Source organism: Hyaena hyaena, unplaced genomic scaffold, assembly GCF_003009895.1.
Source record: "Hyaena hyaena isolate Hyena2069 unplaced genomic scaffold, ASM300989v1 scaffold_57, whole genome shotgun sequence".
Classification (NCBI taxonomy): domain Eukaryota; kingdom Metazoa; phylum Chordata; class Mammalia; order Carnivora; family Hyaenidae; genus Hyaena; species Hyaena hyaena.
Window position 1 is genome coordinate 3,158,827 of NW_024080690.1, and position 13,819 is coordinate 3,172,645.

The window sequence follows — 13,819 nt, forward strand, 5'->3', positions numbered from 1 at the left end:
AAGCGATTTAATTTTTCTTATTATAATAAATTATTTCAGTATTGCATGTTCCTTCAAAAGTGACTTTTTTGTGTATTTCAGCTTCTGTAGTGTTTATGGTGTGGACGACTAAGACATTTAGAATTGCAAAATGTCAATCAGTAAGTATAATCTCCCTATTTCAACAGTTTTCATTTTTAATTATACTATTTTGGGTAATTTTGAATACTTTAGTTTGTGTCTGTAAATAGAGGTAACTTAAGTGGAGATTGTCAGTTCAGTTTTAATTATTTTGCTAGAATTATGTGAACTTTTGCTTCCTTTAAATGAATCTGAATAAGTTCCTCCTAATTCCACTTTTCCAATTATGCTCTTTTCTCAACTTCCCTTCATATATACTGTACATATTTTTAAATGTTTATTTTGAGAGAGAGTGAGAGAGAGATCGCTTAAGTATGAGTAGGGGAGGGGCCGACAGGGAGGGAGAGAAAATTGTAAGCAAGCTTCACACTCTCAGCACAGAGCCTGATGCAGGGGGGTCATTCCCACAAACCATGAGATCATGACCTGAGCCAAAATCAAGAGTCAGACATTTAACAGACTGAGCCACTAAGGATGCCCCCCCTTTAAATATTTTGAAAAGTAATTATCTTCCTATATAATTTAAGGTAACAGGAAATCTTTTTTGTCTTGCATAAAATGAAATTGGGTTATTTTGTATCTAAATGGGGCTGTAAACCTGGAGTCTGACTGGTTTCTAGGATGGGATTGTGAACATTCAGGAGGCAACTCTGGGTGAGTTCTCTAAGTAGAAGATCCGTTTTAGACTTAAAATTTTAAAGGCCCTCTTGGGAGCTTCTTGATTTAGAGCTAGTCACGATGTTCTAAATAAACAGTTAACAAACAGCCCTCTGAACATCCTGGACTTGTGCCTCAGGGATTATTTAGTGAGAGAAGAAACTGAACCTTCTTCAATTTCTTTTTTCTCCTCCCCTTACCTTAGTGTTTTCACTTGTGAGTTCTAAGTTCATCTTTGAGATTCTTATTTTTGTTTTCTAAATCTTTCTGTTGACCCTAAAATTTTATGGAAAGGAATGTTTGTGATGTTGGACAGCCCTTTGGAAACATTTCAAACAATATATAATAAAATCTTATGTGTTACTAAAAGCGAAATAACCTGTTGGGAAAAACATTACATTGAAATCTTAGCATCAGAAATTTTAATGTCATCAGTGTCAAAAGTACCCATTTTTTTTACATTTTTTTAACGTTTTATTTATTTCTGAGAGAGAGAGACAGCATGAGCAGGGGAGGGTCAGAGAGAGAGGGAGACACAGAATCTGAAACAGGCTCCAGGCTCTGAGCTGGCAGTCAGCACAGAGCCCGTTGTGGGGCTCGAACCCACAAACCTTGAGATCATGACCTGAGCCAAAGTTGGACGCTCAACCAACTGAGCCACCCAGGTGCCCCAAAGGTACCCATTTTCAACCTGCTTCTGATTCTCCTGTGAACCTGCCTCATGACTATTCTCGTCTAGAAAATAGATGAAATGATCCCTGAAGCCCGTTTAAACTCTAATTCAAGATATAGCATTTCTTAGTTTTTATTTTCTTAAAAAAATACGTACTTATTTGGTACCAGACTCACTGGTCAGAAAGACTTCATTAGTGTTTGTCATTGTACACTATTTGAATGGGAAACCTATTTTTGTTTATCAGAAGATTAACATTTCACGTTTGAGTTGTCCTTGTTACAGGACTGGATGGAACGCTGGGTTGATGATGCATTCTGGAGCTTCCTTTTTTCGCTTATCCTTATTGTGATAATGTTTTTGTGGAGACCATCTGCAAACAACCAGAGGTACCTAATATAGGAAAATTCAAGTTTGGCAGCATTTGTTGATAACTGCTACTGTGTTCAACTAGAAACGCATTTATAGAAACTGGAGAGGTAGCCTTGCCTTCTCCTTAAAGGAGAATACAGTTAAGTAAGGAGATAGATGTTATGCAAGAAAGCGAAATAAGAGATGTATAAACTAGAAAGACCGAAGGTGGGTGAGGAAGACTCCATGAAAAAGCAGCACTTATGTTATACCTTAAGGAAAGGAACAGAACAGTGAAAGACTGAGCAGGGAAAGAATGTACATTTTCTGAGGTAGTGGGGACAAACATGGTAAGTACTTTGGAGGTCATTGAGGCATGTGTTTTGGTGAATACTGTGTACACTGGAGGGGAATAAAGCTGGAAAGGAAGGATGGGACCAAAATCATAAGGAGCTTAATTGGTGAGTTCAGGTTGTACCGTTGACCACATGTGATGGGAGGCCCCACCTTCCCTTGCCTCTCTCTTCTTCCCCAAGGAAAGTACTGTGAGGTTTCGTGTATGCCCTTCCAGGGAAAAATGAAAAAGTACATACCCCTGTGTGTGTTTCTTCTTCTCTTTTTATTTTTTATTTTTATTATTTAAAAAAATTTTTTAATGTTTTATTTATTTCTGAGAGAGAGAGAGAGAGACAGCGTGAGCAGGGGAGGTTTAGAGAGAGAAGGAGATACAGAATCTGAAACAGGCTCCAGGCTCTGAGCTGTCACCACAGAGCCCGACGCAGGGCTCGAACCCATGAACCGTGAGATCATGACCTTAGCTGAAGTCGGACACTTAACTGACTGAGCCACCCAGGCACCCCTCTTCCTCTCTTTTTAAAAGCGTACAATAATAATTATACGTATGATCTTATATACATGTATACATTGTTCTGCACCTTCTTGTTTGAGATCTATCTTTCCATACCATCCTGTATAGATCTACCACATTTTTTAAAAGTAGGCTCCATGCCCAATGTGGAGCTTGAACTCACAATCCTGAGATTGAAAGTCACATGCTCTACTGACTGAGCCAGCCAGTCACCCCAAGATCTACCACATTATTTTTAATGGCTCTATAGCATTCCATAATATGAATGTAGCATAATTTATAGAAGCAGTCCCTAATTATTAGGCTCTTTGTTTCTAAGATTGTTGTTACTATCAGCAGTGCTTTTTGAGTGCTGTTGGACCTAGTAAATGTGGCTCAGTCAGTATGCTTTATTTTCACCAGTCAGATTAGCAGTTTATCTTTTGTTAGGGGAGGAGTTAACAAGTAGTGGGCAAGGAAGGTAAACCTGACGTGGAGAAAAATGTACAGAAAATCCCCTTCCCCAAACATTGTAGATTGCAGAACTGCTTTCCAGAAAGATCTTATCCAGTTATGCTTTTATCAGCATGGTTTGGGAGCTCCAGTCCTGTGTCATTGGTAGTAATCTTTCCTAATTTGAGAGTAAAATATTAAATTTTTGTTTTTTTGAATTTATGAGAAATGTTAAAAATGTAAATATTTTTGTATACTATGACACTGTTCGCTATAAACTGAAAACTGAACAGGTTTAAATGCACTAGTAACACTATTCCTTCTTGTTTTGGGTGTAGATATGCCTTCATGCCATTAATAGATGATTCTGATGACGAAATTGAAGAATTCATGGTGACATCTGAAAACTTAAGTGAGTGGTACCTCTTATTAAATGACCAGTGTATGGTACCTCTACCTGTGATGCAAAGTCACATACACTGTTTTCCTATTGAAATAATTTTAAAACTGTATCTGCAAAAACCTCTATTATGGCAGATAATCACAAAAGAAGAGTCAGTAATGAAATTTTCTTTTTCTTCTTTAAATGTTTTTAATGTTTATTTTTGAGAGAGAGAGCATGAGTGGGGGAGAGGCAGAGAGAGAGAGAGAGAAACAGAATCTGAAGCAGGCTCCAGGCTCTGAGCTGTCAGCACAGAGCCCAACACGGGGCTCAAACCCACAAACCGCAAGATAACGACCTGAGCTGAAGTCAGACACTTAACTAACTGAGCCACCCAGGCACCTCAGTAATGACATTTTCAAGATTGTTAATGTAGTGTGAGCTTTTGTCACTTGTTTGCTCTTAAATTCTAAGTATTAAGGTAAACTTTTTCACACTAATAATTTAGTTTATATTGTGCTTAGCTCCTAATAATCTTCTTAATGATAATTGCTAAATTTCCTTGAATCACCTCTTTTTGCTCTTCAGAATTATACAGATCTGTAATTTCCTGATCATGTCCAAAGCATTTCTAATTATAGTTTTAGTGCTACTTTTATCTTTCAATTAATTTCTCCATAGCATCTTATCGTTTTATTAATTTCACCATAATACTTTAATTAAGCATTTGTTGAGGCAACATCAACACATAATTCAGTTGCTGAGAATGAGTATAGAGATGTAACATATTTATGAATTATGACTCTCAATATTATCAAGCAGTCAGTCCCACAGGTTGATCAATAGAATCCGTGCAATCCCAATCATAATTCTAACAGACCTAAAAAAAAAAATCTAAATTGTTAAGATGATTTTAAAATGTATATGGAAAAGCACAGGACCTAGAAGAACCAAAACATTCTTGTAGTTAAACATGGACAGATCTTGAAAACATTATGCTAATTCAAAGAATCCAGTCATAAACATCACAAATTGTATAATTCCATTTATATGAAAAGTCCACAAGGACTCTCCGTAGAGACAGGAAATATATTGGGGATTGCCAAGGGTTGATGGAAGGCATCAGTAGGGAGTGACTACTGATGGGTATGGGATTTCTTTTTAGGGTGATGAAAATCTTGTGAAATTAGTAGTGATGCTGGTACAGTTCCGTGACTACTGAAATTCAGTGAGTTGTTGTACACTTCAAAGTGGTGCATTTTATAGTGTGGGAATTAGATCTCGATAAAATAAAATTAATGGATTTACACTAATTTCAAGGCATAGAAATTTCATGGGATGCCCAAGTGGCTTGGTTGGTTAAACCCAACTCTTGATCTCACCTCAGGTCATAATCTGAGGTCATGTGTTGGAGCCCCGCATTGGGCTCGCTGTCGTCAGTGCGGGGCCCACTTTGGATCCTCTGTCTCCCTCTCTCTCTGCCCATCCCCTGCAAACACACATGTGCTCTCTCTCTCTCTCTCTCAAAATAAACATTAAAAAAATTATTTCTTTAAAAAGTTAAACATATACCTGTTGTACAACCCAGCCATTCCACGCCAAGGTATTTACCCAGAAAAAAATGATAGAAATGAAAGCAGATGTTCACAGAAAGACACTAATGTGTACATTATTATTTTCAGCAGCTTTATTTTTTTAAGTTTTTTTTTTTTTTGTGAGAGAGAGTGTGTGAATAGGGGAGGGGGGAGAGAGCGAGCGAGCGAGAGAGAGAGAGAATGAGTATATCCCAAGTAGGCTCCGTGCTGTCAGTCCAGAGCCTGACATCAGGCTCAAACTCACAAACCATGAGATCATGACTTGAGCCAAAACCAAGAGTCAGATACTTAACTGACTGAGCCACCCAAGTGTTCCAGCAACTTTATTTTTAATAGTTTAAAACTGGATGTAACCCAAAGTCCATCAACAGATGAACAAAGTTTTTGTGGTACACTAACAGGCTAACACTCCACAACAAATAAATCTCAAAACCTTTATGTTGAGTGAAAGTAATCAAATTCAAAAGATGATAGAGTCCATGGATTATGGTTCATATATGAACCATATATGTTCACTCCCAACAATCAATCCAACCATTGATGGGAGTAGGATTGACCAGAAAGGAATTTAAAGAACCATCTGGGATGATAGAAATGTTAAGTGTCTCAATTTAGAGTATACACTTAAAATTTGTGTATTATATAGGGGGTGCCTGGGTGGCTCAGTCGGTTAAGCATCTGACTTTGGTTCAGGTCATGATCTCGCAGTCTGTGAATTTGAGCTCTATGTCAGGCTCTGTGCTGCAGCTCGGAGCCTGGAGCCTACTTTGGATTCTGTGTCTCCTCTCTCTGCTCCTTTCCCGCTCACACACTCTCTCTCAAAAATAAACGAACACTAAATTTGTGTATTATATGTATTGTACCTCAGTTTTAAAAGTCAGTGTTTGCCCTTTAGAAGAATAGATCTCAACTGTTGGGATTTTAAATGCCCCATGGAAACATTTTTTGATCAAAGAACCTCATTTTCATTCATTTTGTCAACTTATGATCATAATATATCAGTTGTTCTTGTTAATGGAGAAGCACTATTTGCAAATTATTGCAATAACAAAAGTGAATACTTATGGGACAGATTAAGTGTCAGGCTCTGTCTCTCTGTCTCTCAAACACAAATATTAAAAGAAATAAATATATATGTAAATATATAAATAATATATAAATCTACATAGATATAAATATGTAGATATAAATCTTTGTTGAATTATTAAATGTGAAGGAAAATAATATTTTATAATTTTAGATATTTATCTCTAAAATGTTTCTCATTGTAGCTGAAGGAATAAAATTAAGAGTCTCAAAAACAGTTTCCAATGGAACAGCTAAACCTGCTACTTCTGATAACTTCGTGAGTATAGTATACATTTAAGAGAGTCTATGTCACATTCATTGACTGTCAGGAAAACATTTTCTACCTTAGTATGGAAGTTTTTTGTATGAAAATCAATTTTACCAAGTAGCAATACTAGTTAAGTCTGACAGTTGTAACTACTGTAGATCCTTGCTTCTCAAGTGCTATTCTTGGACCAGAAGCATGAGCATCACCTGGAACTTGCTAGAAATGCAGTGTCAGTCCCACCTCAGACCTACTGAATCTGAATCTGCTTTTAATAGGTTCCCTTCTTTCAATAGGATCTTTTAATAGGATCTTTTAATAGGATCCCTTTTAACTATTCCTACGCACATTAAAGATTGAGAAGCTTTGTTATAGTAGAAGCTTGTTAATTTTTCAGCATTTTAAAGTGATTTTGGAAGCCATTTCAGATAACATTTGTTATTTATTAGGAAAGGACTTTATGTGTTGCCTATGCAGTTGACAAAATTAGCATTTTTTATAAAGCTGGAAGCTTGAATAAAATGGTAAAATAGAGGATAGAGATGAGTTTTTAAATATTTTATGCATATTAATTGAGCAAAGTGGCAATGCCTCTCATAGTTTTATATTCTGCTTTCTTATAATTGTATACGTTGTAATTAATAGAATATAAAAATGTATGTGTGCTTGTAAGTTCTGACAGGACAGATGACATATGAGAACAGTTTAATCTGTTTAGTAAATTTTTTCATTTTTATTTTTGTTAATTCTGTAAAATGTGTTTTTTGAGTAGGTTTATGGTGATTTAGACTTTAAAAAATTACAGCAGTTTTTAAAAAAATTTTTTAATGTTTTATTTATTTCTGAGAGAGAGAGAGGGAGAGAGAGCGTGAGCAGGGGAAGGTCAGAGAGAAAGGGAGACACAGAATCTGAAACAGGCTCCAGGCTCTGAGCTGGCTGTCAGCACAGAGCCTGACACGGGGCTTGAACCCAGGAACCGTGAGATCATGACCTGACCCGAAGTCGGGCGCTTAACCGACTGAGCCACCCAGGCGCCCCAAAGAGAGAGAGAATCTTAAGCAGGTGAAATGCTCAGTGGGGATCCCAACTCGGGGCTCGATGCCACGACCCTTCAATCATGAGATAACTAAAAGCAAGTTTCTGCTAAAAATCCGATACCCCAACTGACCTGCTTTCCTTCTCTTGTCTCCTGCAGAGAGATGAGCATAAATACAAGCGATAGAAATAAATAGGCTTTTGTAAAATTAGAGTATTTATACGGTCATCTTTTTCTATTGAAAAATTATAAGCTCATGATATAAAAACTTGAACAAATTAGGAGGTATAATGAATGCTGGGAGCAAAAAGCCAATACAAATCAATATTCTTGCTATTTTCTGTCTTACACATCAACTCTGTGTTTCTACTCTGTTTTTTCAGGGTAAAAAAAAAACAACACCTGCGCATCTAATGAAAAGAAAACCAAGAAGTACAAAATTCTGAAATCCAAATTTTTGTTTATTTGCCTGTTTAAGAACATACTGGCATAATTTCTGTGGGGCATAAGTGCCAAATTCTTAGGATATATAGAAATGAAGAGAATCATGTGTTTGAAATAAATGCTTACGTTTTATATACATTATATTTTAAAATTCTACTTTCAGGTGATACTAAGCAAATGCTAATATATAAATATTTATTTCTACAGGATGAAGATTTGAAGTGGGTGGAAGAAAATATTCCCTCATCATTCACAGATGTGTAAATATTTTTTGTTAAAGTTTGAGTCTAAAATGTAGGATATCGTATAAAGAGATCACTTTCATACCTCATCATGTGCTTTTCGAACCTCGTACCCCCTGTGTTTTGATAGGTCCCCAACATCAGCGAATGACTAGTGTCATGTCAGACTGCAGGGAAAACAGAGCCCTGCCTTGGTCTTTCCTTTTCCTTCAGTTCTCACTATACAACAACCACTTGAATGCTTGTGGCCTATGACCAACTCCAGCCTCTTCTGATCTAAGTTTTTCAGGATTAGAATCACTAATTTTGTTTCAACTTTCTATTATAAAAAGTTCCAACATATGTAAAACATTTTTTTTAAAGCACATCGAAGCTCCATACTGTGTATGGGGGGAAGAGTTTGGAGGAAAAGCATGAGTGTGGGCAAAGTAGAGTATAGACCAAGCCCTTCGGGAACTTTGAGCTAACCAGGATCAGTGTTCCTGTTTGACGCAAGAATTCCACGTAGCCATTTCCATAGGGGAACCCAGCAGGATAGGCAGAGAGGATGACATCTTCATATACTGTTCTTTCCTTTCCTTGCTCCCGTTTACTTCCTTTGTAGACAGTTCCTGTCTAGTATGAAATTCTGTTTGCGTGTCATAGGACAATTTGAACAGATTATGGCTTTTCCTTATCTCTGGTCAGCCATAAAGGACAGCTTAGCAGAGTTCACCTCCCTCTTCAATGCACTGAATACATCTTACCAAGTTTTAAATAATCATTAACCTCACAGAGGAAGCATTTTTGAGATTGCTAGTGTTTACCTCCAACAGTGCTGAGCACCCAACAGTTGTCTTCTGGGTCCCTCAGGTTCTGGTGCATATTTCCCCAAAAGCAGTCTTTTCTCCTCAATTTTCCTTCATAGTCGTATTCCAGACAATCTGACCTGGCCCCTTTCTCCCACCTAGTTAGTCTCTCGCTTCTTTCTTATGCCTTCACCGTAGACTGCTCTCATTGTGTGAAGATACGCATAGCACAGTTTACCCATTTGGCTATTTTCAGTTTGGGGGAGATTAAGAACACTATGAAAATTCCTGTGTGTGTGTGTTAGTGACCCTAGGTGTTCACTTCTGTCAGCTGTGTCCATCCAGGAATGAGAATTCGTAGGTCACAGAATATGCCCGTATTCAGCCTTCATATTCACTAGCCTTTTAATAACATCGTCACCCGTTTGTTTTGTTTCAGAGCTCTTCCAGTGTTAGTGGATTCAGATGAGGTAAAATATATTTTTTGCTTATTTTCTTGGTGCTGTTATTTTCACAAAGTAGAAATATATTTCAGAAAGAAATTCTGAAAGTTACTCTGTAGAACGATTGCAAATGGAGCAGCCTGGAAGACTGCACTGATTTGTCAATGAAACTCAAAGGAGCTCAATCCTCATTGAAAATAGGAGTAAGATAAATGCTTGTTGGTATAAAGGAAGAGAGAATTATTTCATAAGATTTTGAGTCTGTGATTTGCTAACATCTATGTTGGTAAGAGTTTAGAATACTGTAACGTAGCAGTTTGTCTAAATCTCTTCTACTTGAGATATTTTGCTAAGGTATTAAATAGAGTTTCTATCTCATTTTGATTTGCTCAGCAGGAAATTTGAACAGAGGATGTGGATTTGGGAAGGTTTAGAGGAGAAAAATGAGTTATGGATCGTCCGGACATTGAAGGGTGGCCACGACAGGAAGAAGTCTGAGTTGTGGGAATTAGAGGATGGGTGCTGGGAACTCTAGCTTCGGGCAGGAGCAGCAGAGGGAAGTTGGTGGTAACTGAGCCATAATTTAGGTGGTGGCTCTAGGAGAGCAGCTGCCGCTCTGTTCACTGAAGGGAAGTGACTTTGGCCACAGCATGTTGATCCGACGGTAGTGGGAAGTTTTGAGGAGGCTGCCTTAGATACACACCTGGCTACAAAGCAATTGAACGTCAGGATTTAGAACTCTACAGAAAGATACATGATGGAGAATTACTTTTTAAAGGGCACTTAGAGTACTCATTTGATAAATAGTTGTACAATTTCAAAATATGTGACTTGTGTAAAGTGAGGCAAATCTGTGGATGACTGTGCCTGAGAAATCCACATGAGCCCCATCTCTGCCTCTCATGGTAACTCTGAACTTGAAATGTTTTCCAGCTAGCAGGATGTTAAAGTTTTCTGACCTTGTCAACAGGTATTGACCAGACATCACCAGAAGTAGATTATCCAGTGTTTATTTTCTGAATCTACTATTTCTTTGTATATCATGAAATATATGTAGCTCCCCACAAAATTGTGACTGTGAAAGATTAGAGAATTTTGTTATGTTCTGGTTGGAGCATCAACATTTGGAAGTATATCATCTTTTTTTTTTTTTTTTTTTTTTAAAGGAAATCATGACCAGATCTGAAATGGCAGAAAAAATGTTCTCTTCAGAAAAGATAATGTGATTGAAACCCATATAAATGAAACTCAGTTAACGGTAAAAGACTTCCTCAAGACTGAAAGAGAGCTTTGTTTTGATCTAGTGCAACAAGTTTTTATTGTATTATCTTGGAAATCTATATATTAAAATTAAGAATTCAGGTGGTAGGATGGTTCTGCACCCCTTTTAAGCTACTCTTAAACATCAGCTTAATGTCCATCAAATTGCCTGGATTCGGAAATAATCTAAGAGAAGTATTATGATAAAGAAATATGCCTGAATGCTCTTAGCTGAGAGGAGGCAGGGATGTGGATTTGGGCTTTCTCTTTTCTCTGGAAAATATGACAGTTCCAGATTTAAAAATATTTTTTACGTAAACACTTCCACCATTCTTCCAGTCACTAACCTTTGGGGTAGATTATGTGATTCTTCTGACGTGTGGTAAAGCAGCGACTCCATCTCTTAGGGTTTTAGTTATTAGATGCAATAATAATATTCTTTGACTTTTATACCGAAATGATTTGATATTAAGTAAAACTTGATTAGCCTTAGAACATAAGCATGTTTATATGGTTAGTTTTGGGGTGTGTGTGTGTGTGTGTGTGTATGTGTACATATGGTCTGCACAAGGTCCTTGTTTGTAAATATATCACCGTGCACATCAAATCACAGAGTTAGGTCCTCTCTGAGCTCAGGAGAACACAAGTACGCAGGAATAAGGTCTTGAGGGTCACTTCCAAGGGTTTGCCCTGCCACTGTCCCCTCATTCAGGCCGCGTGTTCACGAACTGCTGCTGAATCTGTGTGGGGCAGGGGGTGGACACATGGCCACATGAGGAGTCCTTCCTCTCTGCACACTGGCAGATTCATCAGCAGTGACCCTTACAGACAGTAGAACATCCTTTACATAATCTTGGTTTATTTGATTTTGTAATGAAACATATATTTGCCTGTACAGTACATCATTGTTAATCATGTAATTAATTTCTAGACCTTCAACCATGTTTTATACATCATTTTGTTACATATTATATATGTAATGTATGATTTGAAATTGTTTTGTTTTAATATTTTTTTAAATGCAGAACATTCTAAACTTGAAAGGTAGTTGAATGTAGTATGATGGAAATGTGAACGTTTTGCTGCTTTCGTGACCAAAGATACGGGGCTCGTGGACATATAGGATAGGAATTAAAGTTAGAATTTTGCGTATCTTTCTTTGATGGAGTTCTAACCTTGTGAATTGAGAATGGCTTCAGAGAACTTTGAGAAGCACTTAAAGTTTAACCAGTACAAAGACTCAACTATAGCCTTTTTTTTTTTTCATTATAAAGCCACAAAATTTTTTTTTCTTTCAAAAGCCTACTTTTTCAATTTACTTCTCATTTACTCATTTCATGGGGATTAGTAGGAAAGGTCTCTAGTAGTAATATCTACTGAAAGATACTTTCAGATTTATTTTCGATAGGCAACAGTGAATGGTTTGGGACATGCTTCCTTGAAAAAGAGTGTCCAACAGTGTGGGGCCTTTTCCTTTTCTTCTGTTTCTGACACGAATATGGGTCCCTACCTACTGCATTTCCCAGCGTTGTGTCCATTCTGGTTTTGCTGTTTTACCCCGGGCCCAGTTGCTGCAGGGCTGGAGGCCACCCTGCCTTCTCGGTCCCAACGTGTTTATCTAATACCACCCCCAGATTTAGAGGCAGACCCCCAGCTCATCATACGGCTCCAGTTGAGTTTTGAAATGCAGGGTCCTGGGCTTCCAGCCAGCAGGAACTGCAAGTGCAGTGGAGCAGGAGTGGGGCATCCAATGGTGTGATAATAAGGGGGACAGCCTCTGGCATAACCTCAGTAAGTGGGTATGAAAGCACCGCTTCCTGCACCTGGAAAGATAAAGGATGCGAAGTGTATAGCTCAGCTACAGGCTCAAATGCAAACTTCCCTCATCTTCTAGAGAGAACAGGAATCCCTCCTGACAACCTTATCAGAAGTGTTTTTCAAAGGGCATGTATTCTTGTCACTTGCAGTGACAGTTGTGTAGTCCGTTGCTGTTTAATGACCTGGATTGAGTATTCCTATGGAGGGCCCTCTTACCCCCTCCTATAATCAGAAGGGGGTGCCCTGGGATTAGAGCTGTAGTTCTTATGAAGGACACTGGGGAGAAGTTACAGCCAGGTCATCGTACAGCTCATCATCCCCGCTTCAGTGTGAAGTGGTCAGTATCTGGTCATCAAAGTTTTTGAGGCTATCAGACCAGTTTATTCTTGGAGGCCAATAAGATGAAAGGATCTGAGGATGAGTCCCGTTTTATGTGTTTCCAGACAAAGTGCTTACATGTTCTTATGCAAGTCATGTTAGATTTATATGCTGTGCGAAATTCGCTTCAAAGGGAATTTTCATGATTTAAGTTAGATTAGGATTTAATTATCTGTTTTAAAGGATAGTTCATTTATTTCAAAATAAAGAAAAGTAATGAATATATCCATTTTTTAAGCCTGAGAGATGATGTTTCCTTACTTTTTCTGTAAAGAAAATACTTTTTAAATCTTTCATATCCTGTAGAGAAAACCAACTTTTCCTCTGTGATACATTATGTTTGCACTACTATAATGTCAGGACTGAGAGTATAAAAAATGTACATGTAAGATTGATTTTTTTATATCTTTTTTTAAAGGGAGTTTGAGGTGCCCAACTGGCTTAGTCAGTAAAACATGCGACTCTTGATCTTGGGGTCATGAGTTCGAGTCCCATGTTGGGGGCACAGTTCCTTTTAAAAATAAATTAAAGGGTTTTGAGTCTATTGCACTAAACTTTACAAGCTATACATGACTAATTTAAAGTGGACAGATGTTGTGCTAGATTTAATAATCATTCGTTTTTTTGGTACTTGTATCTTTGTATGATCAACAGCATGCACTAAGCAATACAGAACACCAGGCCTTATACTTGTAAGAAAGAAGTTTAACATACTGGGTAAAGTTCTGATCATATCAGATGTATATAAGTGACAAAAGTAGGATTTTAAGGAAATGGACAGTATATACAGAAGCTCAGTACTGTGTTAAGAAACTAGGAAAACAGTGTACTTGAGGAGAAAATTTAGGGGTTTGAAAAGTTATATTTTTCTATTTAAAACAGTTAAATTATTGTATAATTTGGAAGAAGTTGCTTTGAATGTAGGACAAAACTGTTTCAAAGATTTTTGTTTAAAAAACTTGTATTTTTGTGCCTTAATATTTGTTCTGACTTTTAATA

At 37.4% G+C, this 13,819-nt stretch overlaps 1 protein-coding gene and 1 long non-coding RNA gene across 3 annotated transcripts in view; one reads left to right on the plus strand and one right to left on the minus strand.

Annotated features, from left to right (window-relative positions):
• TMEM87B (transmembrane protein 87B) overlaps positions 1–13,055 on the plus strand; it is a 44,750-nt gene extending 31,695 nt beyond the window's left edge. For both annotated transcript variants that reach the window (XM_039231693.1, XM_039231694.1), the window contains exons 13-19: positions 82–140; positions 1,736–1,839; positions 3,440–3,513; positions 6,350–6,423; positions 8,099–8,151; positions 9,361–9,391; positions 10,531–13,055. In XM_039231693.1, the coding sequence (XP_039087624.1) occupies positions 82–140; positions 1,736–1,839; positions 3,440–3,513; positions 6,350–6,423; positions 8,099–8,151; positions 9,361–9,391; positions 10,531–10,590 (455 nt within the window). In that variant the 3' untranslated portion in view covers positions 10,591–13,055. The remainder of the gene's footprint in view (positions 1–81; positions 141–1,735; positions 1,840–3,439; positions 3,514–6,349; positions 6,424–8,098; positions 8,152–9,360; positions 9,392–10,530) is intronic.
• The window catches only part of LOC120231533, a 32,669-nt gene that overhangs the window by 8,888 nt on the left and 9,962 nt on the right, over positions 1–13,819 (minus strand). The gene's annotated exons all lie outside the window — the stretch shown is intronic.